General features: G+C 37.4%; 1 protein-coding gene across 1 annotated transcript in view; it reads left to right on the top strand.

Annotated features, from left to right (window-relative positions):
- epb41b (erythrocyte membrane protein band 4.1b) overlaps positions 1 to 24,501 on the top strand; it is a 40,715-nt gene extending 16,214 nt beyond the window's left edge. Inside the window, exons 9-26 of the mRNA XM_062985211.1 lie at positions 4,188 to 4,336; positions 4,423 to 4,524; positions 6,802 to 6,969; positions 7,995 to 8,492; positions 11,171 to 11,710; positions 12,918 to 13,076; positions 14,272 to 14,430; positions 14,517 to 14,747; positions 15,654 to 15,875; positions 16,290 to 16,508; positions 17,370 to 17,579; positions 18,570 to 18,767; positions 18,867 to 18,920; positions 22,023 to 22,204; positions 22,352 to 22,381; positions 23,758 to 23,820; positions 23,912 to 24,094; positions 24,290 to 24,501. Coding sequence (XP_062841281.1) covers positions 4,188 to 4,336; positions 4,423 to 4,524; positions 6,802 to 6,969; positions 7,995 to 8,492; positions 11,171 to 11,710; positions 12,918 to 13,076; positions 14,272 to 14,430; positions 14,517 to 14,747; positions 15,654 to 15,875; positions 16,290 to 16,508; positions 17,370 to 17,579; positions 18,570 to 18,767; positions 18,867 to 18,920; positions 22,023 to 22,204; positions 22,352 to 22,381; positions 23,758 to 23,820; positions 23,912 to 24,094; positions 24,290 to 24,319 — 3,397 coding nt within the window. The 3' untranslated portion in view covers positions 24,320 to 24,501. The remainder of the gene's footprint in view (positions 1 to 4,187; positions 4,337 to 4,422; positions 4,525 to 6,801; positions 6,970 to 7,994; positions 8,493 to 11,170; positions 11,711 to 12,917; positions 13,077 to 14,271; positions 14,431 to 14,516; positions 14,748 to 15,653; positions 15,876 to 16,289; positions 16,509 to 17,369; positions 17,580 to 18,569; positions 18,768 to 18,866; positions 18,921 to 22,022; positions 22,205 to 22,351; positions 22,382 to 23,757; positions 23,821 to 23,911; positions 24,095 to 24,289) is intronic.
- Positions 24,502 to 26,870: the final 2,369 nt, after the last annotated feature.

Genomic DNA, 26,870 nt, shown 5'->3' with positions numbered 1-26,870 from the left:
ATACACATGATGGACTCTGACACACACATACATACATGATGGACTCTGACACACACACATACACATGATGGACTCTGACACACACATACATACATGATGGACTCTGACACACACATACACATGATGGACTCTGACACACACATACATACATGATGAACTCTGACACACACACACATACACATGATGGACTCTAACACACACACATACACACATGATGGACTCTGACACACACACACATACACATGATGGACTCTGACTCACACATACATACATGATGGACTCTAACACACACACACACATACACAAATGATGGACCCTAACACACACACATACATACTGTACATACACACACACTAACACAGATACACTCACACATATATACTGTATATATATATATACAGTGTATCACAAAAGTGAGTACACCCCTCACATTTCTGCAGATATTTAAGTATATCTTTTCATGGGACAACACTGACAAAATGACACTTTGACACAATGAAAAGTAGTCTGTGTGCAGCTTATATAACAGTGTAAATTTATTCTTCCCTCAAAATAAGTCAATATACAGCCATTAATGTCTAAACCACCGGCAACAAAAGTCAGTACACCCCTTAGTGAAAGTTCCTGAAGTGTCAATATTTTGTGTGGCCACCATTATTTCCCAGAACTGCCTTAACTCTCCTGGGCATGGAGTTTACCAGAGCTTCACAGGTTGCCACTGGAATGCTTTTCCACTCCTCCATGACGACATCACGGAGCTGGCGGATATTCGAGACTTTGCGCTCCTCCACCTTCCGCTTGAGGATGCCCCAAAGATGTTCTATTGGGTTTAGGTCTGGAGACATGCTTGGCCAGTCCATCACCTTTACCCTCAGCCTCTTCAATAAAGCAGTGGTCATCTTAGAGGTGTGTTTGGGGTCATTATCATGCTGGAACACTGCCCTGCGACCCAGTTTCTGGAGGGAGGGGATCATGCTCTGCTTCAGTATTTCACAGTACATATTGGAGTTCATGTGTCCCTCAATGAAATGTAACTCCCCAACACCTGATGCACTCATGCAGCCCCAGACCATGGCATTCCCACCACCATGCTTGACTGTAGGCATGACACACTTATCTTTGTACTCCTCACCTGATTGCCGCCACACATGCTTGAGACCATCTGAACCAAACAAATTAATATTGGTCTCATCAGACCATAGGACATGGTTCCAGTAATCCATGTCCTTTGTTGACATGTCTTCAGCAAACTGTTTGCGGGCTTTCTTGTGTAGAGACTTCAGAAGAGGCTTCCTTCTGGGGTGACAGCCATGCAGACCAATTTGATGTAGTGTGCGGCGTATGGTCTGAGCACTGACAGGCTGACCCCCCACCTTTTCAATCTCTGCAGCAATGCTGACAGCACTCCTGCGCCTATCTTTCAAAGACAGCAGTTGGATGTGACGCTGAGCACGTGCACTCAGCTTCTTTGGACGACCAACGCGAGGTCTGTTCTGAGTGGACCCTGCTCTTTTAAAACGCTGGATGATCTTGGCCACTGTGCTGCAGCTCAGTTTCAGGGTGTTGGCAATCTTCTTGTAGCCTTGGCCATCTTCATGTAGCGCAACAATTCGTCTTTTAAGATCCTCAGAGAGTTCTTTGCGATGAGGTGCCATGTTGGAACTTTCAGTGACCAGTATGAGAGAGTGTGAGAGCTGTACTACTAAATTGAACACACCTGCTCCCTATGCACACCTGAGACCTAGTAACACTAACAAATCACATGACATTTTGGAGGGAAAATGACAAGCAGTGCTCAATTTGGACATTTAGGGGTGTAGTCTCTTAGGGGTGTACTCACTTTTGTTGCCGGTGGTTTAGACATTAATGGCTGTATATTGACTAATTTTGAGGGAAGAATAAATTTACACTGTTATATAAGCTGCACACAGACTACTTTTCATTGTGTCAAAGTGTCATTTTGTCAGTGTTGTCCCATGAAAAGATATACTTAAATATCTGCAGAAATGTGAGGGGTGTACTCACTTTTGTGATACACTGTATATATATAGTATATATATATATATATGTATATATATATATATATGTATATACAGTGTATCACAAAAGTGAGTACACCCCTCACATTTCTGCAAATATTTCATTATATCTTTTCATGGGACAACACTATAGACATGAAACTTGGATATAACTTAGAGTAGTCAGTGTACAGCTTGTATAGCAGTGTAGATTTACTGTCTTCTGAAAATAACTCAACACACAGCCATTAATGTCTAAATAGCTGGCAACATAAGTGAGTACACCCCACAGTGAACATGTCCAAATGTGTCGTTGTCCCTCCCTGGTGTCATGTGTCAAGGTCACAGGTGTAAATGGGGAGCAGGGCTGTTAAATTTGGTGTTTTGGGTACAGTTCTCTCATACTGGCCACTGGATATTCAACATGGCACCTCATGGCAAAGAACTCTCTGAGGATGTGAGAAATAGAATTGTTGCTCTCCACAAAGATGGCCTGGGCTATAAGAAGATTGCTAACACCCTGAAACTGAGCTACAGCATGGTGGCCAAGGTCATACAGCGGTTTTCCAGGACAGGTTCCACTCAGAACAGGCTTCGCCAGGGTCGACCAAAGAAGTTGAGTCCATGTGTTCGGCGTCATTTCCAGAGGTTGGCTTTAAAAAATAGACACATGAGTGCTGCCAGCATTGCTGCAGAGGTTGAAGACGTGGGAGGTCAGCCTGTCAGTGCTCAGACCATACGCCGCACACTGCATCAACTCGGTCTGCATGGTCGTCATCCCAGAAGGAAGCTCACGCCCAAGAAAGCCAGCAAACAGTTTGCAGAAGACAAGCAGTCCAAGAACATGGATTACTGGAATGCCCTGTGGTCTGACGAGACCAAGATAAACTTGTTTGGCTCAGATGGTGTCCAGCATGTGTGGCGGCGCCCTGGTGAGAAGTACCAAGACAACTGTATCTTGCCTACAGTCAAGCATGGTGGTGGTAGCATCATGGTCTTGTGCTGCATGAGTGTTGCTGGCACTGGGGAGCTGCAGTTCATTGATGGAAACATGAATTCCAACATGTACTGTGACATTCTGAAACAGAGCATGATCCCCTCCCTTCGAAAACTGGGCCTCATGGCAGTTTTCCAACAGGATAACGACCCCAAACACAACCTCCAAGATGACAACTGCCTTGCTGAGGAAGCTGAAGGTAAAGGTGATGGACTAAACCCAATTGAGCACCTGTGGCGCATCCTCAAGTGGAAGGTGGAGGAGTTCAAGGTGTCTAACATCCACCAGCTCCGTGATGTCATCATGGAGGAGTGGAAGAGGATTCCAGTAGCAACCTGTGCAGCTCTGGTGAATTCCATGCCCAGGAGGATTAAGGCAGTGCTGGATAATAATGGTGGTCACACAAAATATTGACACTTTGGGCACAATTTGGACATGTTCACTGTGGGGTGTACTCACTTTTGTTGCCAGCCATTTAGACATTAATGGCTGTGTGTTGAGTTATTTTCAGAAGACAGTAAATCTACACTGCTATACAAGTTGTACACTGACTACTCTAAGTTATATCCAAGTTTCATGTCTATAGTGTTGTCCCATGAAAAGATATAATAAAATATTTGCAGAAATGTGAGGGGTGTACTCACTTTTGTGATACACTGTACATACACCAACACACTTAGATTCTGACACACAATCATGCTTACTCACACACACAGACGCATACATACGCATGCTCACACACATACATACACTCACACAGTTAACTGCACACATACTTACACTGGCATAAAAGTACTCACATGATATATACACACACATGCACATACACTCACTCACACACGCACATGCACACAGAATACACACACTCGTACACATGCACAGACACTCATTCACTCACACACACAATCAACACAGTTTGTTTGCTGGACTCTGACAATTTATATACATACAACTACTGTATTGTACTACTGTGACTGTATTACTTGCATCTTTGCACAATATTGCAATTTGTGCAAGTTTTTGCATTGTTGCACCTTACTTCTTTTATATATCTGCTGCTATAAAAAAAACTTGTATTGGTAACACATTACCTTAAAACACACACTTTATGCACAGCCATTGTAAAGATAGATAAATCAGGAAATTAACATTAACTACCTCCTTTTATCCAGGAACAACCGAAAAGACACGTCAGAGGGATTGCTGCACCTTGGATCTAGGTTCCGTTTTCATGGGCTGACTTATGCTGAATCTCTAGAGGCCAGCTCCAACATTGATCGTCCAGCTCCACGCTTTTCACACTCTGCCATTAAAAGAAAAGGTATGCATCTGTACATGTATGCGTGGATAGTTTTTTATAATATATATTTTATTTTATGTTATCCTAACTGTGTTAATTTTTTTCAGCAAAAGAGATGATGCCTGCTACTTTAAAGCATCAAAAACCCATGAAGATTGACGACTGGTTCCATGTGCTCGGCTCTGATCAGCAGTGGAACATCAACCCAGGTAGAGCACACTTAAATAACCAGTGGCTTACATGGAGTGACTTACACCGACCAGGCATAACATTAAGACAGGTGAAGTTAATAACACTGATTACCTCTTCATCACGGCACCTGTTATTAGGAAGTGAACATTTTATCCTCAAAGTTGATGTTAGAAGCAGGAAAAATGGGCAAGCGTAAGGAGTTGAGCGAGTTTGACAAGGGCCAAATTGTGATGGCTAGATGACTGGGTCAGAGCATGTCCAAAACTGGAGGGGTGTTCCCAGTCTGCAGCAGTCAGTATCTATTAAAAGTGGTCCAAGGAAGGAACAGAAGGAACAGTGGTAAACTGGTGACAGGGTCATGGCTTGATGCACGTGGGGAGCAAAGGCTGGTCCATGTGGTCCGATCCAACAGACGAGCTACTGTAGCTCAAACTTCTGAAGAAGTTAATGCTGGTTCTGATAGAAAGGTGTCAGAATACACAGTGCATCACAGTTTGTTGTGTATGGGGCTGCATAGCTGCAGACCAGTCAGGGTGCCCATGCTGATCCCTGTCCACTGCCGAAAGCGCCAGCAATGGGCATGTGAGCATTGAAACTGGACCACGGAGCAATGGAAGAAGGTGGCCTGGTCTAATGAATCACGTTTTCTTTTACATTATGTGGATGGCCGGGTGCATGCGTGTCGCTTACATGGGGAACAAATGGCACCAGCATGCACTATGGGAAAAAGGCAAGCCGGGGGAGGTTGTGTGATGCTTTGGGCAATGTTCTGCTGGGAAACCTTGGGTCCTGCCAACCTTGGGTCTAGTAGAGTCCATGCCTCGACGGGTCAGGGCTGTATTGGCAGCAAAAGGGGAACCAACACAATAGTAGGAAGGTGGTCATAATGTTATGCCTTATCAGTGTATGTGGCACCCTTAATTTCGAATTTTTCACCATTCTTGCTTGAGACGAGACTTTCTCAACAGTTTGTGGTGCATTATTAATTGGACACATCTGAACTGCAGGCAGGCCAGTTAAGCACATACACTCTCAGTGTACAAAGCTGTTATAGTGTGTGCAGAATGAGGCCTGGCATTTTTTTTTTTTGGCATTTTTCCCAATTTTCCTCCCAATCTAGTCGTGTCCAATTACCCAATTGTGTTATGCTTCCTCTCTACTGATGCTGATCCCCACTTCTGATTGAGGTGAGCGAGACTGTTACACGCCCCGACACGTGCAGTAGCGGACTGCATCTTTTCACCAGCACAAGGCGAGTTCATATGCGGATCAGCTTTGTGTATGGAGAGCCACACCCTGTCCACATTATTCCTCAACTCTGTGCAGGTGCCATCAAGCAGCCAGCAGAGGTTGTAATTGCATCAGTTATGAGGTCCTTCTCCGGCTTATCCCACCCTGTATGAACAACAAGACAATCGTTGTTCATATAGCCACCTAGCCCGGCCAGATGGCAGAGCTGAGTTTCGAACCGACGAGTTTGAAATGTCAGATCTGGCATGCTAGCATGTTTTACCGCTGTGGCAGGCCTGGCATTTCTGAAATAACCATGGTGTAACAGGATGGATCTGTTTTTTGAACCTCGACAATTCTCTGTCAAAGTTTGGTATGTAATGAGCCATGGACCATCTTGACTGAGTGCTTGGTGGATCCTCATTTTCTCAGCATGATTCCCTCACCCGTTATCAATTTACTTTTTTTATTGTGGAACGTTTTAAACCAGTGGAATCTAATTATTCTTTAAACTTTTCTATCTTGATTTGCCCCTGTCCCAACTTTCTGGAGTTGTCTAGCCAAAATTTTAAGTTATTAAACTGTACCTTGACCAGCTAAATAAAGTCAAGAGAAACAAAATACAGAATTTTTTTATTGCATTTTACAAAATGTTTTCTGGAAATAGGGTTTTTATATGCTTTAAGCTTACAGGGCTGTGTCCTCTGTGCACAAAGCTAACTCTATAAAAACATGGTTTGATGACTCTGTTATAGAGGAACTCATTTTTATTCATTCACGTTTTCATACTGTGCCAATGTGTCACCTATTTCAGAGCTGCCTTGCTTTCTGCTTTTCCAGGGGCAATTAAAGCCTCATTCACTAATTCAGCATAGAAATGTTTTATGTGGTTTACATGATATAAGCTTGTAACCATTGGCCACTGAGTAAATAATTGTATCGAAAAAGCTGTTTCTTGTTTGCAAAGTAATTGTTAACTTGCATTGTGTTTTGTGTGAATACGATTTAACAGAATACTATGGAAAATATATTAAATACATTACAATGACTCTTTACATCTACAGAACATTTTGGTATGGACCAGGAGGAGGTGGTAGACATAGAAACAGACAACAACAGTCAGACAGATAGAGTGACCCCTGCTTACAAAGCATGGAGTGAAGATAAAGGAAAGGAGTGGTTTGAGCTGCTCGATAGATTCTCCTTTCCACCTCAGCTGTCTTTAACTTCAGGTAAATTCAGTTCTCTTTATTATTACTCTCTCTCTTTACCCATCTAGATCCAGCCCTATTGTATTTGATACCCTATGTAACATTCAACCATTTAGAATCAGTTGCCATGACTAAACAGCAAACCGCATATAAAAAGCATTTAATCGGAAATAATTAATAGCACAAACCTCAACTACATTCAGTAAATATCTATATATTGTGCACATATTTAGCAAAGAAATCTATTTTTACATTTATCATTTTTATTGTTTATTTTCTTAATTACTTTATTCTTAATCTTACTTTACTTAGTCTTAATCTTACTTTACTTTTCTATTTGCAACAGCATGAGAAATGCAAAAAAAAAAAAAAAAAAAAAGCAGTGTTTCTTACATTTACTTTGACTTTTATTCCATTGCAGACAGTATAAACCCAAGATCCATTCTTGCATTTCAGGACAGCAAATAATTCCAAAAAAACTTGAGACATAGACAGTTTAGGGCTAGTACAGAGACTCTACACCTGGCATGACAGTTACAAACACATTCAAAAGTTGGGACAGGGTTAATAGAATTTTTTATAGTTTTACCATTTTTAAATTGTTCCACAATAAGCTGATTGTATCATGCGTGGGTATAAAATAAGGATCCACCAAAAGCTCAGTCTGTCCAAGCAAAGATGGGTCATGGCTTACCACTTTGTGCCAAACTTAATAAGGGTATTGTTCATCAGTTCAGATAGAATATTTCTTAATAAAAGGTCATTTAGGCCTTTCACTATAATATAATAATATAAATACAAGATTTAGATGGGTCTGAAGAAACCTGTGTGGGGCATTTCTGTCCCATAAATACACAAAGTCAGTTACCAAACATACTCTTCAATAAAAAAAATACTGTATTACAATTCTCTTTATGATTCCCAATAACAGCTTAACAGAACATATAGCCAAACGATGGAGGATCAAATAAGCAGTTATACAAACTGTGAAACATATATATAATATAAAATATATAATATATCTTTTTTTTTTTGTTTCATTTCAGCTGACAAGTTGGGACAAGACCTGGAATGGGAAGAGGGAACTTCAAAAGAAATCCTAGAAAATGCCAGTATTTCAGACATTGCTGGAAAAAATCTGGAGTTGGACATTGCAGTGCATCAACAAATTAAAGCAATAGAGGAAATGATAGAAGAAATGGGAAATGTGGACAGGGTACAAGGAGTAGTAGTACACAAACAGACAACAAAGGAGGAAATATATAATGGAGAACCTCTGAAGGTTTTACATCACCAAACGATAAGGAGGGTGGAAATACCAAATACAGTAAATGAAGTGGTGGAAATTCAAATTGATTCTGAGGACAATATACAGGAGTTACAGAAAAGATTACTAGAGGTGGAGACCATTGAACAAAAACTGCAGAACATAGAGGGGCAGAATCTGAAGCAAGTCAAAAATAAAGGAAGACAACCATCTGAGACAGACGACTGGTACCATCTCCTTGATTACAAGCCACTGGTGATGTCTTCTCTTTCTGCAGGTAAGAAGGTTGATCAGATATACAGTACATTTCAACATGGTTAGCTGAAGATTGTAAAAAGATATGTTTATGAAATTTGTCTCAGAAATAATATTGCAGGGCTCTTTAGTGGCTCAGCGGTCTAATATGCTAGCACACCATTACTGAGTCTGGCCAGCCACTTAACGAGTTATGTACCAGTGTGCATCATATCAAATAAAAAGAAAAAGGTCAAAAACTTCAGCCATTGAAAAAATACAAAAATATTTTTATTGAAATATTTTATGCAACACATTACCTGCCACATTACCAATGAATTATAGTCAGTACCAGTAGAATCAGTTGTGGATTAGTTGTGGTGACACTTCACATGTTAAAAACTCCTTTTGCAAGGTCTGTCATGATTGAGACACAAAGTGCTATTGCTATTTTGTTTGGAGTCTAATTACTTCACTTGCTGTTTTTCAGTCCTTTGTTCTTATATTCTTTTTTAAAATCACAAAGCTGGTCTTGTCTGCTCCAGTCTTGGATGTGTAAAAAAAAGTCCTTGTTGCTTTTGTAGTTTAGCTAGCAAAGCTTCAAATGTGGCCGCTCTGCATCGTTCAGTAAATAAATACTAAGAAGTCCATGTCTTGAAAAAAAGGATGTATGGTCCCTCTAACTTATTTACGTCTGATTTCTAATTACCACTGACCTCATGCGGGCCGGATGGGAACAGCCAAGGGGCCTGATTGTGGCCCGGGGGCCTTACAATACCCAGGTGTGATCTAGAGATATCTAGAAAACTCATCAAAGTTAATAAACATACCTCAGAGTTGGGTTCACAATGACAGAAGCACTGCCTAGGCCAGGCTGTTGGTTACTCTTAGAGTAAGTGGATTACTCTAACTTGGAGAAGTCAGTGGCTGCAGCTGTATGTTCATTAAGCCATTATATTCAAGGTGTCCCAATCAATTACAGAATATCACTGATTACCCAACAATGATACTAAAAGTCTTGTGGTCTGATTGGATCTGTGTAAAAGTTCTCAGCATGAATTATAAGTAATTTATGTATTTTATATCTTATAAGGCACATCCTTTATCAAAAAATAAATACTAAAGAAACTGGATAAATACATAGATAATAGAAACAATTTACTTTTTTACCTTTTTATTACATTTGTTTAAAATGTGTCTGATTCAAATATTTCAAGTCAAATTAATATAACTAATTGATAATAATGTAGTTTATAAGTATTTTACTCCTTTTAAATTATTTTAGCATCAAAATTTTCCAGTGATAGCTGTCAAAGGTGTGCAAAATTGCTTAAGAATTGTCTTGAAAAGCTATGTGGTTTATTGATACCAAAAGTGACTAGAAGAATCATTAAACAAGGGTAAATACTTATAAAGTAAGAAAATAAGTGTCTGATTCAAATATTTCTAATCAAATACAATTATGAAAGTCTGATACAAAGTTCAGGTTGTAAGAATCATTTACAGTAATATAAAGTATTTGACGCTTTCTGATTTTGCATCACACTAATTTTGTTCAGGTTTTTAAAGAACATATTTTCCAAGTCCAAGACAAACTCCACCAAGCCCCCCCTGCCTGCTCCCTGGACTCTGAGGAAACCCAGTGAAATACTTAATGTAACAAAGTCCTCAAAACAGACTATGTCACTTCCTATCCTTATACAACTCTTCAGACTTAGATTTCCAAAACACACCTTTATTTTTACGGACGGATCGAAAACACAGAACCATGTGGGTGCAGCGTTTTTACAGTATCCGTCTCCCTCATCATGTCTCAATATTCATGGCAGAGGCTCATGCGCTTCTCTTGACCATCAGACACATAGTTATTAGTTCTACGTGATTTGCTCTGACTCTAAATCCTGCATGCAAGCACTTGAGTTCATGAGAACAGATCACACAATCATCCAAGAACTGCTTAAATTGGACAAAGAACTTTACACCCGAGGAGTTTCCATTGTCTACTGCTGGATTCCCAGTCATAGGGGCATAGAAGGTAATAAAAAAGCAGATAGCTTTGCAAAGGAAGCGAGAAACATTCCAATAACTGATGCCTACTTAGAAATCCAAGATTACTGCAGAATAAAACCGAGACTTCTTAAAAAGGTAAGACCAGACAATTATAACCAGGTGCCGAATTGGTCATACCATCAGAATTTGCCAAATTTCAGCCATCAGAGACGACTTTTATAAGGTTGAGAACATGAAAGACTTGTTTCAGAAGATTCCTCCAATTAAAATTCTTTTTAGACAGACTTGATATAAAACAAAAGATCTGAACAAATAATGATGTACAGTTTCAATATCTGTCTATGCCGTAAATATAGCCAGTACGTTGCTGATATAGCAATAAACCCAAACAAACAAACCAAGACAAACTGAGTAACTCATATTTGTATTAATTAAGGACAAAGGGTTATAAAAAACCAACAGGTTTTCTCTAAACATAATAAATGGTTCATCTGGACTAATTTTTTTTATGGTTGTACTACAACCCAGTGCAAAATCTGCTTGCTTAGAATAAAAATAAATTCTTAAGATTCATATGTTAATATGTCACTTACCAATCATACCATTCTTTTTATGATTTTCATAAACCCTTTAACGGAACTTAAACCAAAATGTCAGTAGATTTAATATGCAGTGTTAAAAGCATTCATATATCTTTTTTGTTTCATTTAGCTGACAAGCAAAGAGAAGAACTGGAATGGGAAGACAGAAGATCAAAAGAAGTCCTAAAAAATGTCAATATTTCAGACACTGTTGGAAAAAATCTGGAGTTGGATATTGCAGTGCATCAACAAATTAAAGTAATAGAGGAAATGATAGAAGAAATGGGAAATGTGGACAGGGTACAAGGAGTAGTAGTACACAAACAGACAACAAAGGAGGAAATATATAAGGGAGAACCTCTGGAGGTTTTACATCACCAAACGATAAGGAGGGTGGAAATACCAAATACAGTAAATGAGGTGATGATAGAGGAAGTTCAAGTAGTTTCTGATGAAAATATACAGGGATTACAGAAAAGATTACTAGAGGTGGAGACCATTGAACAAAAACTGCAGGACATAAAAGAGCTTCAATTCAGATTACATGAAGTAGAAATGTTGGAGCAGAACCTGAAGCAAGTCAGAAACAAAGAAAGACAACCGTTTGAGACAGACGACTGGTACAGGCTCCTTGAATACAGACCACCAGCAATGTCTTCTGCTTCTGCAGGTAAGAAGGTTTATCAGATGTAAAGAATATTTCCTACCACAGATATGCAGGTTCTGCAACATGATTAACTGAAAATCATAATGCATGTAAAAAAGATATTTTTTTGAATTTGTCTCAGGGCTCTTTGGTGGCACAGCAGTCTAATATGCTAGCACACCATCACTGAGACTGGCCAGACTGTTTCTCACCTTTTTATTGCTGTGTTTCCCATTCCAATGTTGCTGTGTTTCCAATTTACCACACCAATTTGAGCCAGCTTTGGGTGTATTTGGTTTATTGTTCATCTGTTTTTACATTGTTGTGTTTTTACTCCTTTGGTTTTCACTGTTTCAGTTTTTCACATTTTTCCATATTATTACTTAAGAACAAGATTACGCTTGGCCTTGCTCTCCAGATCAAAAGTTCCTGTTACTGCTGCTTCTAATGAGAAATCAGTCTTTCACAACACTGTAATTTTGAGCAACACACATATTGTTGTAATTCAGCTACATTATAGGGTCTTGCATTGAATCATTCAAAGGTTGACTTGCTCTTTATACTTTAGATTATTATCTTGTTGCACTTTAGTCTTATGAGTTCGAATCTCATCTCTGCTACCGGCAGTCTGGATGCCAACACGAACAATAATTGGCTTGTTCGTCAGGGCTGGATGCCTGAGAGGATTTATCATAACTGATGCTATTATGATCTCTGCTGACTGATTGATGGTGCCTGCACAGAGATGAGGGATAATAAAAATCAGTGTGTGACTTTCCGTGTGCAAGACTGAGCCCCATATGAACTTACCTTGTGTGGGTGAAAAGATGCAGTCAGCTACTGCACACATGTTGGAGGGGTGTGTGTTAGTCACGGCTCTCCTCAGTCAGAAGTGGAGGTCTGCAGCAGAAGAGAGGAAGCCAAATGAAATCGGGAATGAAATGGGAGAAAAATTGTGGTATGCCAATAGCCCTGATCTTAACCACATACAAACCAGATCACTGACTTTAGGACAGGTTTAATTGCCTAGTGCCAACTTCAATGATGCCCATGGTTTTAGCTGTGATGTTTAGATGTTACTCTTGATCGTGTAGTATATAGTAAGAAAGTATCTAATTAATTATAATGTATGAATAAAAAATTGCTTAATTTATGAATGCACTTTACTTCCTAACTTCTAGTCTGATTCATGAACATTATCACTAATTCTTATATTTTTGCAAAATGTAAGGTTTCATCATGGATCCAACAGAGCAAAAAGCAGAGATTATACATTGGAAAGATGAGTCTGTTCAAAGGGCAAACAGTATCACACCAGTCCAGTTTAAGGAGGACTGGTATCGTTTACTGGAATTGCTGCCAAGATCTAAACAGGCCATGCAACCTTCAGGTAAGACTAACACCGCACAAGCACCAGGTATACATGTAATTAAATATTTGTATTGGGTATGTTATATTGTTTATTAATTCATGTACAAAAGATATGTAAATGTAATTTTTAGAAAAGCTGGGCCATTTTGTAAAATGCAATAAAAATAAGTATCTTATACCTGTATTTAACCTTGTGCAAAGAAATGACTCATAAGTCATAATGTTTTGGCTGACTAACTTGATTGTGTTTTGTAAAAATTATAAAAATATGTATTTCATAGTTTAAACACTTAAAAAATTAGATTCGAACTCATCTGTTTAAATCTCAGCTCTGCCACCTGGCAGGCTGGGCACCTACACAAACAATAGTTGGCTTGTTGTTTAAGGACAGGGTGTCAGAGGAGAGTCCTCATAACTGGTGCAGCTATGATTGAGCTGGCTGATTGATGGCACCTGCACAGAGTCGGGGAATAATGTGGAGCAGGGTGTGTCTCTCCGTACACAAGCTGATCCACATATGAACTCGCCTTGTGCAGGTGAAAAGATGAAGTCGGCTACTGCTCATGTGTTTTAGTCACGGCTCTCTTCAGTCAGAGTGGAGGTCAACATCAGTAGAGATGAAGCGTAATGCAATCAGGTTATTGGATACAACTAGATTGGAAGAAAATTGGGGGAAAATGCCAAAAGAAAAAAAAATTGTTAAACTGGATAAAGTGGTCATAAAACAAATAATGAATGAATGAATGAAAAAAATGTAAAACATTCTACAGTGAGCAGGTAAACTGGTAACAGGTGATGGTATCATGATTGGGTATAGGAGGAGAATCCATGAAAGCCTCAGTTTTGCAAACAAATTTACAAAATACAATTAAGTCATCCAATAAACTGTAACAGTAAACTGTTTTTTTGTACTTTTTTTCTTGTACTATTTGTACTATTCTTGTTTTTACTGCATTTTACACAGGGCAGACACACATACACACACACACATTCACTTATAGGGCAATTCAGTGTGCCAAGAGAGCAACACTTGGTTTCTGTGAGATCATGTGTGCCGATGGGTTTTATCTACCCAATGATATCATGCTATGATATTAACTGCTATTTTGTCCGGCTTCATAAATTAAATTTTTTTTAAAGGCAAAAGCTGTATTTGTGCCACACAAGATTAACACCAAGCGTTGGGTCCTTAAGTCTGTCTGTTTACATTGTAGTAGAAAAGAAAATGGATAAGGTGATAAAATGGAAGGAGGAGAGAGAAAGTCCAATGAAGAAAATCTTACAAACACACCTACCCAAAAAGAGAGAACATCCTGTTAAAGAGACGGAGGATGACTGGTTTACACTGCTTGATGTTCCTGCTAAAGAAATAGGTAACACAAAGATGAAAAAAATATTTGTATACAAACATAGTAGACATGTATGCAGACTTATCCTGATTACATCCTGTTTGTTTCAGTGCCCAGTACAGATATATATGGTTATGAAGAGACCAGGGAGAAAAAAGCTGAGTTTGTGGATAAGCAAGAGACAATCACATATAACCAAACGACAACCAAGGAGAGAAAGGAAGCCATGATGGAAACACTTTCTAAAGTGGACCAGAAGAGTCGAGTAGTGCAGCCAGGTACTGATAACTGGTTTGTGCTTTTGGACCCGATACCTTATGAAAAGAGGAGTCTTCAGTCAGGTAAGAAAAGTACACATACACATCTGCATCATTAGTCTACCTTAATATGTTGTAGTTTAAATGACTGAACTGGTGCTTTCTAAATTTATTTTTACCTGAGAATAAGCATGATTTAAATAGAACCTTTTGGCTGAAGTAGGCTAAAAGTTCTCAACAACCAGCACATTATGCTATGGTTAAAAAAAAATCCAGACACTTATTTAAATACATATGTCTGAAAAGGTCAACAAAGCAACCTGTAAGGCTCTGGAAGTTTTTATTTTTATTTGGCAAATTTATATGTAAAACTATGAATTTAATTATTATAACATGTCTTTGTTTATGCTTATGAATACATACTTGTTTATACTAATAAGAACAATTTCGAAGTTGAAGAACAAATTTGAGGTTGATATATGTATTGGAACTATTAAATAAAAAAATTTTGTATAAATACTTACTGTATACAGTGGTACCTTGAAACTTAACGTCAATTGGTTCTGGGAGTGGCGTTGAGTTTTAAGGTATTTTTTCCCATAAGGATGTATGGGAAGCCTGTTAATGCATTCCATGGTCCCGTGGACTTGCATATATTTTAGGCTAATGTAAAATAATGGGGTTGTTTTTGACACTTATACACTGAAAATAAAACAAACATAATATAAAAATACACTGAAATAAAAAGCTGATTTTTACAATTTCTTTTGTCTCATATTCACACTTTGATGACGTTTTACTGCATTGCTCAAGCTGAGCACTGAGCAAAGCGGGAAATGTTGAGTTTAAGGGTACACATTTCTTGATGAAGGGCGTTGAGTTTCAAAGATTTAGAGTTTAGGGGATGTTGAGTTACAAGGTACCACTGTATATTAAATAAAAATAATAGTGTATAAATACTTACTATATTTATCTTTATTTTTCTTTTAGATTCTGCTGTTTATGAAGACACAGCAGGTCTGACAGTTCAGCAAAGATATACAGTTGAGGAAAATGTAGTAACAACAAAGGAGAAGATTATAATCATCAGAAAGAAGCAAGTGGAAGGTGGAGAACTGAAAAAGAAAATGACAGTTGAGCCACGTGAGGTTGATGACAGCTGGTTTGTGCTTTTTAACCAAACTCCATTTAAGAAGAGAAGTATTGCCAAAGGTAATAATAACCAAGCTACCTTTATCATTCAGATAAATCTATGTTTAAGACAATACTCATTGTAGACATTCTTATTAATATCATATAAGATATAAGAACAACCCATTATCCATGCTGAGGAGACTATGTCTTTTCTAATGAGGGAGCATTTTAGTTGGATTACATCAGGCACATTAAACACGGATCCAGTCACCTTATTAAACTGCCTTAAAGCATTAAAACGCTTTAGACTATTACTGAGACAACTTTGATGCTAAGCGCTTGTTTCTTGTAGGCATTACCACTTCACAATAAAAGCACTTTCTGTTCTCACAGACTTTTTATTTTGATGTTTCCTGTAATTATAACTTTTTGAGGAATACTTAAATATCTGGCACATGCATAGCTTAACAGTATGATGCTTGTTGCTTCTAGTGCCCGTGACTGCATATTTTGAAGATACAGCAGGTCTAAGAAGGCAAGAAAGAGTCACGATTAAGGAAAATCTTGAGGTCATTGAACAAAGGCATTTGAAAGCTAGAGAACTGGAGGAAAAGATTCCAGTTGTGGCACGTGAGGTTGATGACAGCTGGTTTGTACATTTTGACCTGATACCATTAAAGGAGAGGAGCAGAAACAGGAGTATTGGCAAAGGTAATGACTAATCTGTTTTGTATAATGTATAAATTTTTGTATTGCTAATGAGTGAGATATTACATGAGAAGGATCTGTTTTAAACCACAAAAATGAAAAAGATAAAAAGTCACATGACCATGGTAGAAAAGCTAAATGGTTAATGACGTCATGTGACCAAAATTAGTTGAACAAATGCTTTCTGTGCCACCCTAAACCTTATGAAAGCAAAAGTGGCTCACCAGTTTAGATCATTCTCTGGACACTTGCAGACTTGCACAAATTACTTATATAATTTATATAATGACACAATATTCCATACGCTTACTGTTCATTTCCTATTTTTATATTTTCTATATTGCACATAACAATAACTGCACATTATAACCCATAATGTGAATTGCACGTGCACATTTTTACAGGTGTGAATGTGTGAGAGAGTGAGTTTTTTTGTGCACTGTAAGCATTCTTGTAACCAAACTCAAATTCCTTGTATGTGTAAGCATACTTGGCCAATAAAGCCTGATTCTGATTGGACTGTTGATTGCAATTCCCATTACCAGTCAACTGGACCCTAAAGCATGGCTCTTACTAATTAGTCACTTGATTGCACACTCTTAGTTGGAAGTTGCCATGGTTAATGTAAATATGAGATGTGCTTTAAACAATGCTGTAATAAAGCAAACATAAAGACTGAAATAAACCTCAAGAAAATACTGCTGATTTTAAATGTAGTTCTCTGGGAAAACACACAATTTGCACAATACTTTAGCTATGAATATCATTTTTATTTCAACAGTTATGTATGGAAATATATAATTGTCTCAAACAGTTATAAAGATTTCAGACCAACAATGAAATAATAACTGTTTTTTGTTTCAGTGCCTGTGATTCAGATTCATGAAGACACATTAGAGAGAATACAGATGAAAGAAAAAGAAGTAATTATTGAGGAGAAGTCCATGAACATCAGAAAGAAGCTTGTAAAAGCTGAATTGGAAAAGAAAGGTCCAGTCGTGATGCGTGAGGTTGATGACAGCTGGTATAGGCTTTTTGACCAGACACCTTTCGGGAAGAGGAGAATGGCCACAGGTAATGATATCCAAGCCAAATATTGTTGGTGGGAAGAGTAGCAACAATGTTACTTAAGTAATATTAATGTAACTGTAGCATATCCTGTTTAGCTAGGCTGTGTGACTTTTTTTCCCTCCTTTTTTGTGTATATCTAATTCCCCGCTTAAACCAGTCCTATTCTGTCCCAAAAGACTAGCAATTTCCCCTTCCATTATGCATGCAATTGTCGTCTGCCTCTTTCTCACAGAGAGCTGTACCGCATACGAAAAGTCACACTACGCCTTATGTGTTTCTCCACTACTTGTGCTGTCACCTCAACCATACAGCAGATAGTGATAGTAATAGTGAGGAAAAACTGTATCTAATGAACTAACCCTATCTGTTAAGCATCTACCAGGTTGGATAACACAGCTGATATTCAAACTCAAGAACTAAATCTCTCTGTGATGATGGGCTTTTGTATTAGCATTAAAATAAACAAGAGCTGTCAAATGCACACACTCAGTGTAAAAGCAAAACAATGATTTGTAAACTGTCCTTGTCAGGATTTAATGGAAAACAGCACAAGAAAGTTATTTAATGTCCTTATTAACTTTCATCTTCTAGTAAATCTACACTAATTCCTGCTAGATAAATGAAATAAAACTTACCCTAAATAAAACTTACCCTAAATAAAACTTACTTTTGTACTATTTTAATTGAATAGAGGTTTTAATTGAATAAATGGATTAACTTTACATTTTTGGATTTACTTGGATTTACAAAATTATAACAAATCTTACTTTTAGTGACATATGATGCTTCAGCTCCCGCTTCAGGTTTGGACAGCTTACATTTTTAAAATGTAAACCAATACTTTAAAGGTATCAAATGTAGTAGTCTCTATGTCATTACATTTAATATAGATGAACTACAGCCCACCTAGAGTATATGCTGAGGCCAGGATTAGGACACATGGATGTAGTGTGTTCTACTTTACCGATGTATTTGTTGGTTGTACTACTACAGGTGTATCAGACACATGGATCCTGGGGAAAAGTAGAATAAAAGACATAAAGGAAATGCAGCTCAAAGAAGAAGCAAGAAAAAAGCATCAGGAGAGGGGCAGAATACCTCCTCAAGTACCTGTGGTCAGGGTAGACAAGCCTCACAGAGATGTAGATGATGATTGGTACATCCTGCTGGGGGTTCAGACTAAAAAGTCAGGTAAGAAAGAAGCAGTTCTTCAGTTCTTTTGGGCTGAAGTTGGTTCCTTGTCCTGAGTTCTAAGTATGGCCTTGTTGTCTCTTTCTCCTGGAATGGTAGGATTGGACAGAATCATCTCACATGAAAGAACAGCATGGCAACCGAGAGTGTCAGGTAAACATTTAATTCACATATTACTACAAGTGACTTTACTGAGCCTTTTAAGGACTTAAGGAACATTCCTTTAATTAACATTCCTTAATGTATTACCTTAATAATTTAATTTTGCAAATGATTTAATCCATGTTTCCATGCACTTTAATATTCTAATAATTAAAAAATGAGGTTGATAGTTTACATAAAACTTTTTTGTTAAAATAAAAGTAGGGGACTAGTAGGGGAGTTACATGCTGTTTTTATTTATTTATCTTTTTAAATATTGTTCTTATATCTTCTGTAGTTCTATACAAAAAGCAGAGATGGGCAAAATCCTTCTGACCCCTTTTTTTATTCAATAGGCGTTACAGTAGGCCCTTGACTTATGAATTTAATTGGTTCCGAGCGGCTGTTCTTAAGTCAAAATGTTCGTTAGTTAACAAACATATAAATATAATAATATTTTTCCCTTAAGAAATAATGTAAATAGAATTAATCCGTGCCAGACCTCCCAAACCACCCCCTTACCTAACCTTTCTAATGTCTTAAATGGTCTTTTTTGTTGTAAATACAAGTATATTTTCCCTTAAATCTTAAACGATAGAATAGACATTACTGTAATAAACAATAATAAACAACAATACACAGTAGTACTGTACATAAAAAACACACATTACATTTCAGTACAGTACGTGTGCTGTACCATACACCATAATAAATTTCCTTCTTTTTTTATAAAATGTATCTACCAGAAACAACAATAACTCATATTTCTCTGTTATTTCCTTCTTTATTTCAATAGTGTTGTATTTTGTAGGTGTAATTGCATGAAAGAATAACTTCCTTCTTCTTGTCCCCTCTGTCTGATACACAGTGACAGCTACTGGCAGGAGTAATTATACAACAACAAATAATAATAGATTGTTTTATTGTCTCACCACTACGCTTTCTCTGCACCTTCTTTGGGGCCATTTTAATATAGAATTTTACAAAATATAAAGAAAACACCATCCGCTGTCCAAATGTTCGCTCACTGTATATATATATATATACTGTATATATATATATATATATATATATAGAGAGAGAGAGAGAGAGAGAGAGAGAGAGAGAGAGAGAGACGGTCAGAGTCAACTTGTTCGTGACGTCACGGTTGGTAATCCGAAATTTGTTCGTACGTTAAGTTGAAAAAGATCGTTCGTAACCCAAAATGTTCGTATGGTAAACGGTTCGTAAATCAAGGGTCTACTGTATTTGCAAAAACAAAAAACACATTTATGAATATTTAATTTAATTTAGTATTTAATTTAAATGGTTGTGGTGCACACACATACACTAGCTAAGTAAGCTAACGATAACTTGCTTCTGAAATCGTATTTCACATCTTAGTTAGCTTTCGTTATATTGACCACATCCTTATTAAATATCTTACCACATATCTTATTAAAATAAAATAACTTAGCGAGCTTTTTTTCTTTTCTTAGGTTAGCTAGCCAGTAGGCAGACAGGCAGTAAGCTACAATTTCCATTCATTCTTGCACTGATATTTTGTCTATCGCTAATGTTAGCAGCTTTAGCATCTCCTGGGGACTTATATTTATGACTTAAAGGGGCAAACTGAAAGTTTTTATGGAATTAAACTAAACAGAGGTTTAGAAATATTTCAAACATCTATTTTCTTAGCACTTAAAGTATTAAAATAAACTGGAAACACTTTGCTCAAATATGCTGCTGCAGCAAATCTCCAAACTGCCGTTCCTGGCTGTTACCAGGGTTGCCAGATTGCTACAGTGTTAAAACGTATTTCAAAATCCGCCAAAAATGCATGGAAAACCGCCCAAACATACTGATGAAAAACATTATACTAATTAACTGCTGATATCTTAAAATCGGTCATTATAAATTTAGTGACATTATTTATTTAAAATGTCGCGATATATCTTGATAAATACCAATTACCCGCCCGTTTCAAATAAAATCCGCCCAATCTGTCAACACAGGCCGTTCCATATGTACTGTACATTTATATTCTTAAGGGAATTTAGTCATTGGCAACAGGACATGGTAACTAGTGGTGTGAGATACTGCCAAATTTGGTGTAGATCTGATACCAAGTAAATACAGGGCCAGTATCGCCGATACCGATACTTTTTAATAATTAAGGTAGATGCATCATCAAATTGCTAAATCTGAATGAATGTTCATGACCTTTAAGTGTATTATTGTAATACATGCATTTTTGTAAGCAGCTGCTCTCAGTAAGGTTGTAAATAAATTTAGTTGTTTAAAGTGGTCCGATTTCTTGTTTCTAGGTGCTTTACTTTCTCACAACGTTACCATCATGGCCTATCACCAAAAAGCAGTTAACTCATACTACATAGTTGTGTTTGCTGGGTGAATAAATTTGTACATTTTTAATAGTGACTAAATATATGTGTCCTTGTTCATTTAAAATAAAAAAATTGATGCTATTCTGTTTACATTTATAAGCACAAAGTCAAAAGAAAAGAGCTCTCATTCACCAAAACACAAACACATGCCTTACTACGCATGCTCTGATTCATTTGCGGAGGGTGCGTCCATACTTTAACTACGTATAGTTTACACTATTATTTCCATAAAATTGACTAATTCAAAGACTTACAACCTACCAATGTACCCCATGTCTGTTAGGATTTTAACAACATAACGTGACGGTACCACAACAAAACACAGCAGAGCAGGAGGGGAGGAGCAAGGTGTGCATGTAAAATGTGAGAGGATCGGTGTCTGTACAGACTTTATCTTCTGACGAAATGGGAGAAACTTACTGAATGTAGCAGAGAAAAAGTAAAACTAAAGTATTGATCCCATCACACTAGTATCGATCCGATACCAATACCAACGTTGATATCGATAATATTGATATTTGGATCGATCTGCCCACCACTAATGGTAATCTTAGTGCTGGGTTGAGAAAATAACCTAACAGTTGGGTTATTTGAGTGAGAAACTGCCTCAACCCAGCATTTGGGTAGAAAAAACAACCCAGCAATTTTAGAGTGTAGTGTAGATGCACTATGTGATTAATTAATCTGTCCCACTCATTTTTATCTCTCTCTTTTTGGAACTTTTCCTTAGTTACTGTTACACCTCCAGTGGATCTACCTAAGGCCCGTCCACTGTTTCCAGCTGATCAACCTATGACCTCCACTCCCACTGGACAACTAAGTCGCATCACAAGACATTCCTATCAGGAGGAGAGTCTGAGGAGACTGGAAATTTCACAATATAGTACACAGGATGTCACACAAGAATCCAAGGTTCAAATCATGAACTGACCCACACAAAGCTACTTGAATTAACCTAAATAAATATATAAAAGCTCTATAAAGAACATGGCTTTAGCTTGGCTACCAATCCATTAAAATATAGAGTTGAATTTATTCTGTCTTTCTTTCTCTCTGCAGGTAGAAACAGAGTCAGTCCTTATCAGAAAGGTTCGGCACTTAATTTATTCTTTAATGGTTTTCTTCCCTCATTTTACTCAAACCCTAAAGTTATGCATATTACACTTGACCAAAAAAATGGCACACTTGCACTTCTTTCAGAAAATGCACCACTTTCCCCAGAAAAAAAATGTTGCAATTACAAATGCTTTGGTTTTCAAGTTTATTTCTGTTTTTGTACTGGAACAACACAGAAATCTAAGAAAAAAGTAAAATCTTATGTCATTTAACACAGAACTCCAGAAATGGACCGAACAAAATTATTGGCACCCTCTAACTATTTGGTAATATTTGGTAGCACACCATTTGGAAACAGTAACTAAAATCAATCTCTTTTTGTGACCATAAATAACATTCTTACACCAATCTACTGAAATTTTGGACCAATCTTCTACTGCCTATTGTTCTAGATCTCTCAGACTTAAAGGGTGCCTACTCCTAACTGTTGTTTTGTGAGCTTTTTGAGGGTGTTTGATGTGATTTAGAGCTTGATTTATTGCTTGACTTATTGCTGACCACTTCAAAACACCCATTTCGTGTCAATCTGGGTGCTCTTTGAGGTACGCTTTCTGTCATTGTTCTTCTGGAAGACCCAGAAGTTCTTCTTCTCAGACAGAGACAAAATTCATTGGTATGGTAGTCTTCTGATTTTATTCTGCCATGCTCACAGTCTAGGCATCCAGTGTCAGAAACAGCAACGCAACCCCAAAACATCTGTGAAGCTCCATGTTTGACTGTAGGGACCATGTATATTTCCTTTTCTGTATGAGGGTACAGTGATGTGCTTTGATGTAGTTATCACATCCATGGACAATTTTTTCTCTTCTTTCTTTTTCTCCATGCTCAGTGTGGTACATACAAACTGAGTCACTTTCCTCCATTTAATATTGTTATAAGTGTGATTTTTATATTACCAGCACCTGTTACAGGTGAGTTACAAATTAAAGAAGCATTGTATCATTGAAATTCAGTTATTACTTACAATTTTGAGAAGTAACTAATAATTTTGTCCAGTCCATTTTCAAGTTCTGTGTGGAAGGGAATGAGATTTGACTTTTCCCAGCTTTCCCAGCAGTTCAAATGCAAACAAGAAAAAATTAACATGTAAATCTTAAAGTATTTGTAATTGCAACAATTTTCTAAGAGAGGTGGTGCAAAAGCGTAAGATTAAACTGAGCTCCAAACAGGCCAGTTCTTTATTTCAATTACTGTGTGTTTGTTTGTATTTTATTTTTAAGTATGTAGCTTAAATACCTAAATTAATGTGTCAGAAATTATATCTATGCATTGTGTCCATTGTGTTTTTGTTCTGTACACAAACATACTGCTGCTTCATTGTTTATCTCTTTATTTTTACACTCCCATAGAGAAGAGAGAGAAAAATCGAGGGTGAAACAATTTATATTCGTCACAGCATTCTAATGCTGGAGGTAAATGATTATTTATGTGGTAGTATTAGCTGGAATTGAATTAAAATATACAGTAAGCAAAATATGACCTCACTTTTAATATTTCTATCAGGACTTTGATGTGACACAGGAGGTGGTATTAAAACATCACGCCAGCGTCAGTGAATTAAAGCGTCTCTTTATGGAGGACATTCCTGTGTTCGGCCCCACTGAGTGGGAGAAGCGTCTCTCCACACACACTCCCGTAATCATCCCTCAACTATCCAATGGAGAACTTTTCATCAGCATAGACACAGTGAGTCTTACAAATCTACAGGATCTTATTAAGGTGTAACAATAAATGGCTAAATGTACTTCATTTGTCCCAATAATCAATGTAGGTTCCTTTGACCTTTATAGTCCTTAATCGCTTGTTATTGTTATTATTATTATTATTATTATTATTATTATTATTATTATGTTATTACTAACAGGTGGTTTTATTTCGCAGATGGGAAGAGAGACTATATCAGTCATGTAAAATCACTTCACTCCATTCACAGAGTAGAACCTCCATCATTTTATTACATTAGTAGCCAAAGCATCATTGATGTTACCAAGAATGTAAGATTGTGTGATTTCTATTTCTCAGTATGTTTTTTTGTTTTAAAATAGATGTTGTTTTAATCTTTATAGTAAAAATGCCATTTGTGGGTGGCTTGTATGGAAATGAATGTACAAATGTTTTTATCTCCAGAACAAAATTAATAATTAATTATGCATTTAAGGTTTAATAATATGTTATCACACTAAATAAGAAGGTCAAATAATTGAGATGAGTTGAGGTCAGATGTTTACATACACTAAGGACCTTATCTTGGGATTTCCATATTTTTCTATATCTTTAATAGCCATCAACAAGATCTTGATTTTGGCAAAATTAAGAAGGTTTATCTAACTTTAGTGTGTTGCATAGACTATAGTCTACAGTACAATCTGTATAGTCTATAAAGGATTGAGCTTAATTTTAGGCTGATTTTAGAAGTTTTAAAACTACCTGTCTTTTAGAACACCCAATTATGTCCTTCTGACTGACCGTTTGAAAATGTGTTCAGTGCATCAGTACCACTGGCAGCACAACAGCTGTTCTTGGGTTTACATTTACATTTTCAGCATTTAGCAGATGCTTTTATCCAAAGCGACTTACACAATGAGCTGAACACGATGAGCAATTGAGGGTTAAGGGCCTCGCTCAGGGACCCAACAGTGGCAACTTGGTGGTGGCAGGGCTTGAACCGGCAACCTTCTGTTTACTAGTCCAGTACCTTAACCACTGAGCTATCACTGCCCTTGCTCTTTTTTCTATTTTTCTCTTTGTCCACCAATGCAGAGAGCTCATGCTCTCAAGTTCAAATCTCAGTGCTACTGACCTGGCCTGGTGTCCAACAGATACAATTCATCTGAAGGGGAGAAGATCCAATATGGTTTCACTTCACTGCAGCTGCAAAAGGCGACCTTTATGTCTAATCAAGGCACCTGCACAAGTGGTGATTCTCTTTACACAGTACAGCTCTCAGAGAGGAAAGCACAGGCAGGCAACTGCACACATGTGGGAAGGGCCAGATGTTACAGTTATCCTTGGCCAGAGTTTGGTGGTGCAAGAGGTAAGGAAACTGCAATAGGGAATCATAAATTACCAGTTTATCCCAAAAGAAAACTCAAAATATAACTTTCTGCCCAGTTGTTGTATGTATATTTCTGACCCAGCAAAATGTGTCATTAAAAAAAATTTTTTGTGTATATTTCAAGTAATGACAAAAATGATGGGGATACAAACATTTGCACTTAATATGTTTTAGTAGCCATGTTGAAAATCTGGATACAACACAGAATAATGAAAGAGAATTATACAATAAAACATCTGGTACTGAAATTCTTTCTCTGGTGAATAAAGATAAAGTTACAGTAAGCTTTTTAGTTATGAACACACATCTTAAACTCATCTACATTGTGATATACAGTACATTGTACAGCTTTAACAAACTTTTCTGCTTCTCTGTTTAAACAGTTAAATAATGCTAAATAAGTTCTGCTTAACATGAATTTAACGTTTTGCTTGTAACTTTTTGTTTTTGTAAGCAGTTTCAAATTGTAACTTCACATACTTGTGGTTGAGAAGGTTGAGCTGTAAAAAATCCCTCTTCTCTTGAATAGTGTATATTATTTCAGTTTAGACATGGACTTCTTAGGAACAAAGGATTTATATCATTTACACATTACACATACCTGTCAAGTTTTGGATTTAAAAATAAGGGAAATTTTCCGCCGCGCGCTTCGAGCCGTCCCACCAGCCCAACCGAGGTTCAGTATCCCTTACATTTTAAGACAGGTTTACAAGAAATCTAAAATAACCACCTGTGAACCACTTACAAACTACAATTAGATGATCAGAATCTGATAGGCCTACCTTTGTTGACACTGAAATGCTGTGGACATTCCTACATATGTAATTCTTATAATACAGCCTAAATAAAAACACAGTTACAAACCTTACAGAATGCATAACTCTGCCCCATCCTGCTCCTCTTTAGAAAGGTAAATTTGATGTCCCATTTAGATATTTACATGCAGTCTTTACATGCCCTCTCTCTCCTTGCATCCATCCATTTCTCCCTGTTCCAGGTTTGTTCCCGCTGTCCGCACTGACCTCGTGAGAACTGCCACTTGCAGCAGCCTGGGTGGCAGTTCTCGCGAGGTTAGTGACATTTCAGTTTGGAGAGGCACAGGAATGTTTTTTAAATTATAATTGTAGTATTGTGTAAAGGAAACATAAAAATACTTACCTGTAATGGGGAGCTGAACCTGTGGGAGGCACTGTTACCTTTTGTTATTGTTGTGGTGCGGTTAAAGGAGGGTCAGAAGAAAGTTACCGTTCTGAGAGTTTGCACATGACTTTATTGCTTATCTGAGATTTGTTGGTTAATAATAAAGACACTTAAATATATTATATTTGGATGTGATGATTGAAGATACCACAATAACGGCGGCGGGAAAGAGGGGTAAAATACGGTAAGTTTCCCGGCCAAAACGGG

Source organism: Trichomycterus rosablanca, chromosome 23 (genome assembly GCF_030014385.1).
Source record: "Trichomycterus rosablanca isolate fTriRos1 chromosome 23, fTriRos1.hap1, whole genome shotgun sequence".
NCBI classification, from domain to species: Eukaryota; Metazoa; Chordata; class Actinopteri; order Siluriformes; family Trichomycteridae; genus Trichomycterus; species Trichomycterus rosablanca.
Note: the sequence above shows the minus strand (reverse complement) of the source record. Positions and strands in the feature narration are given on the sequence as shown.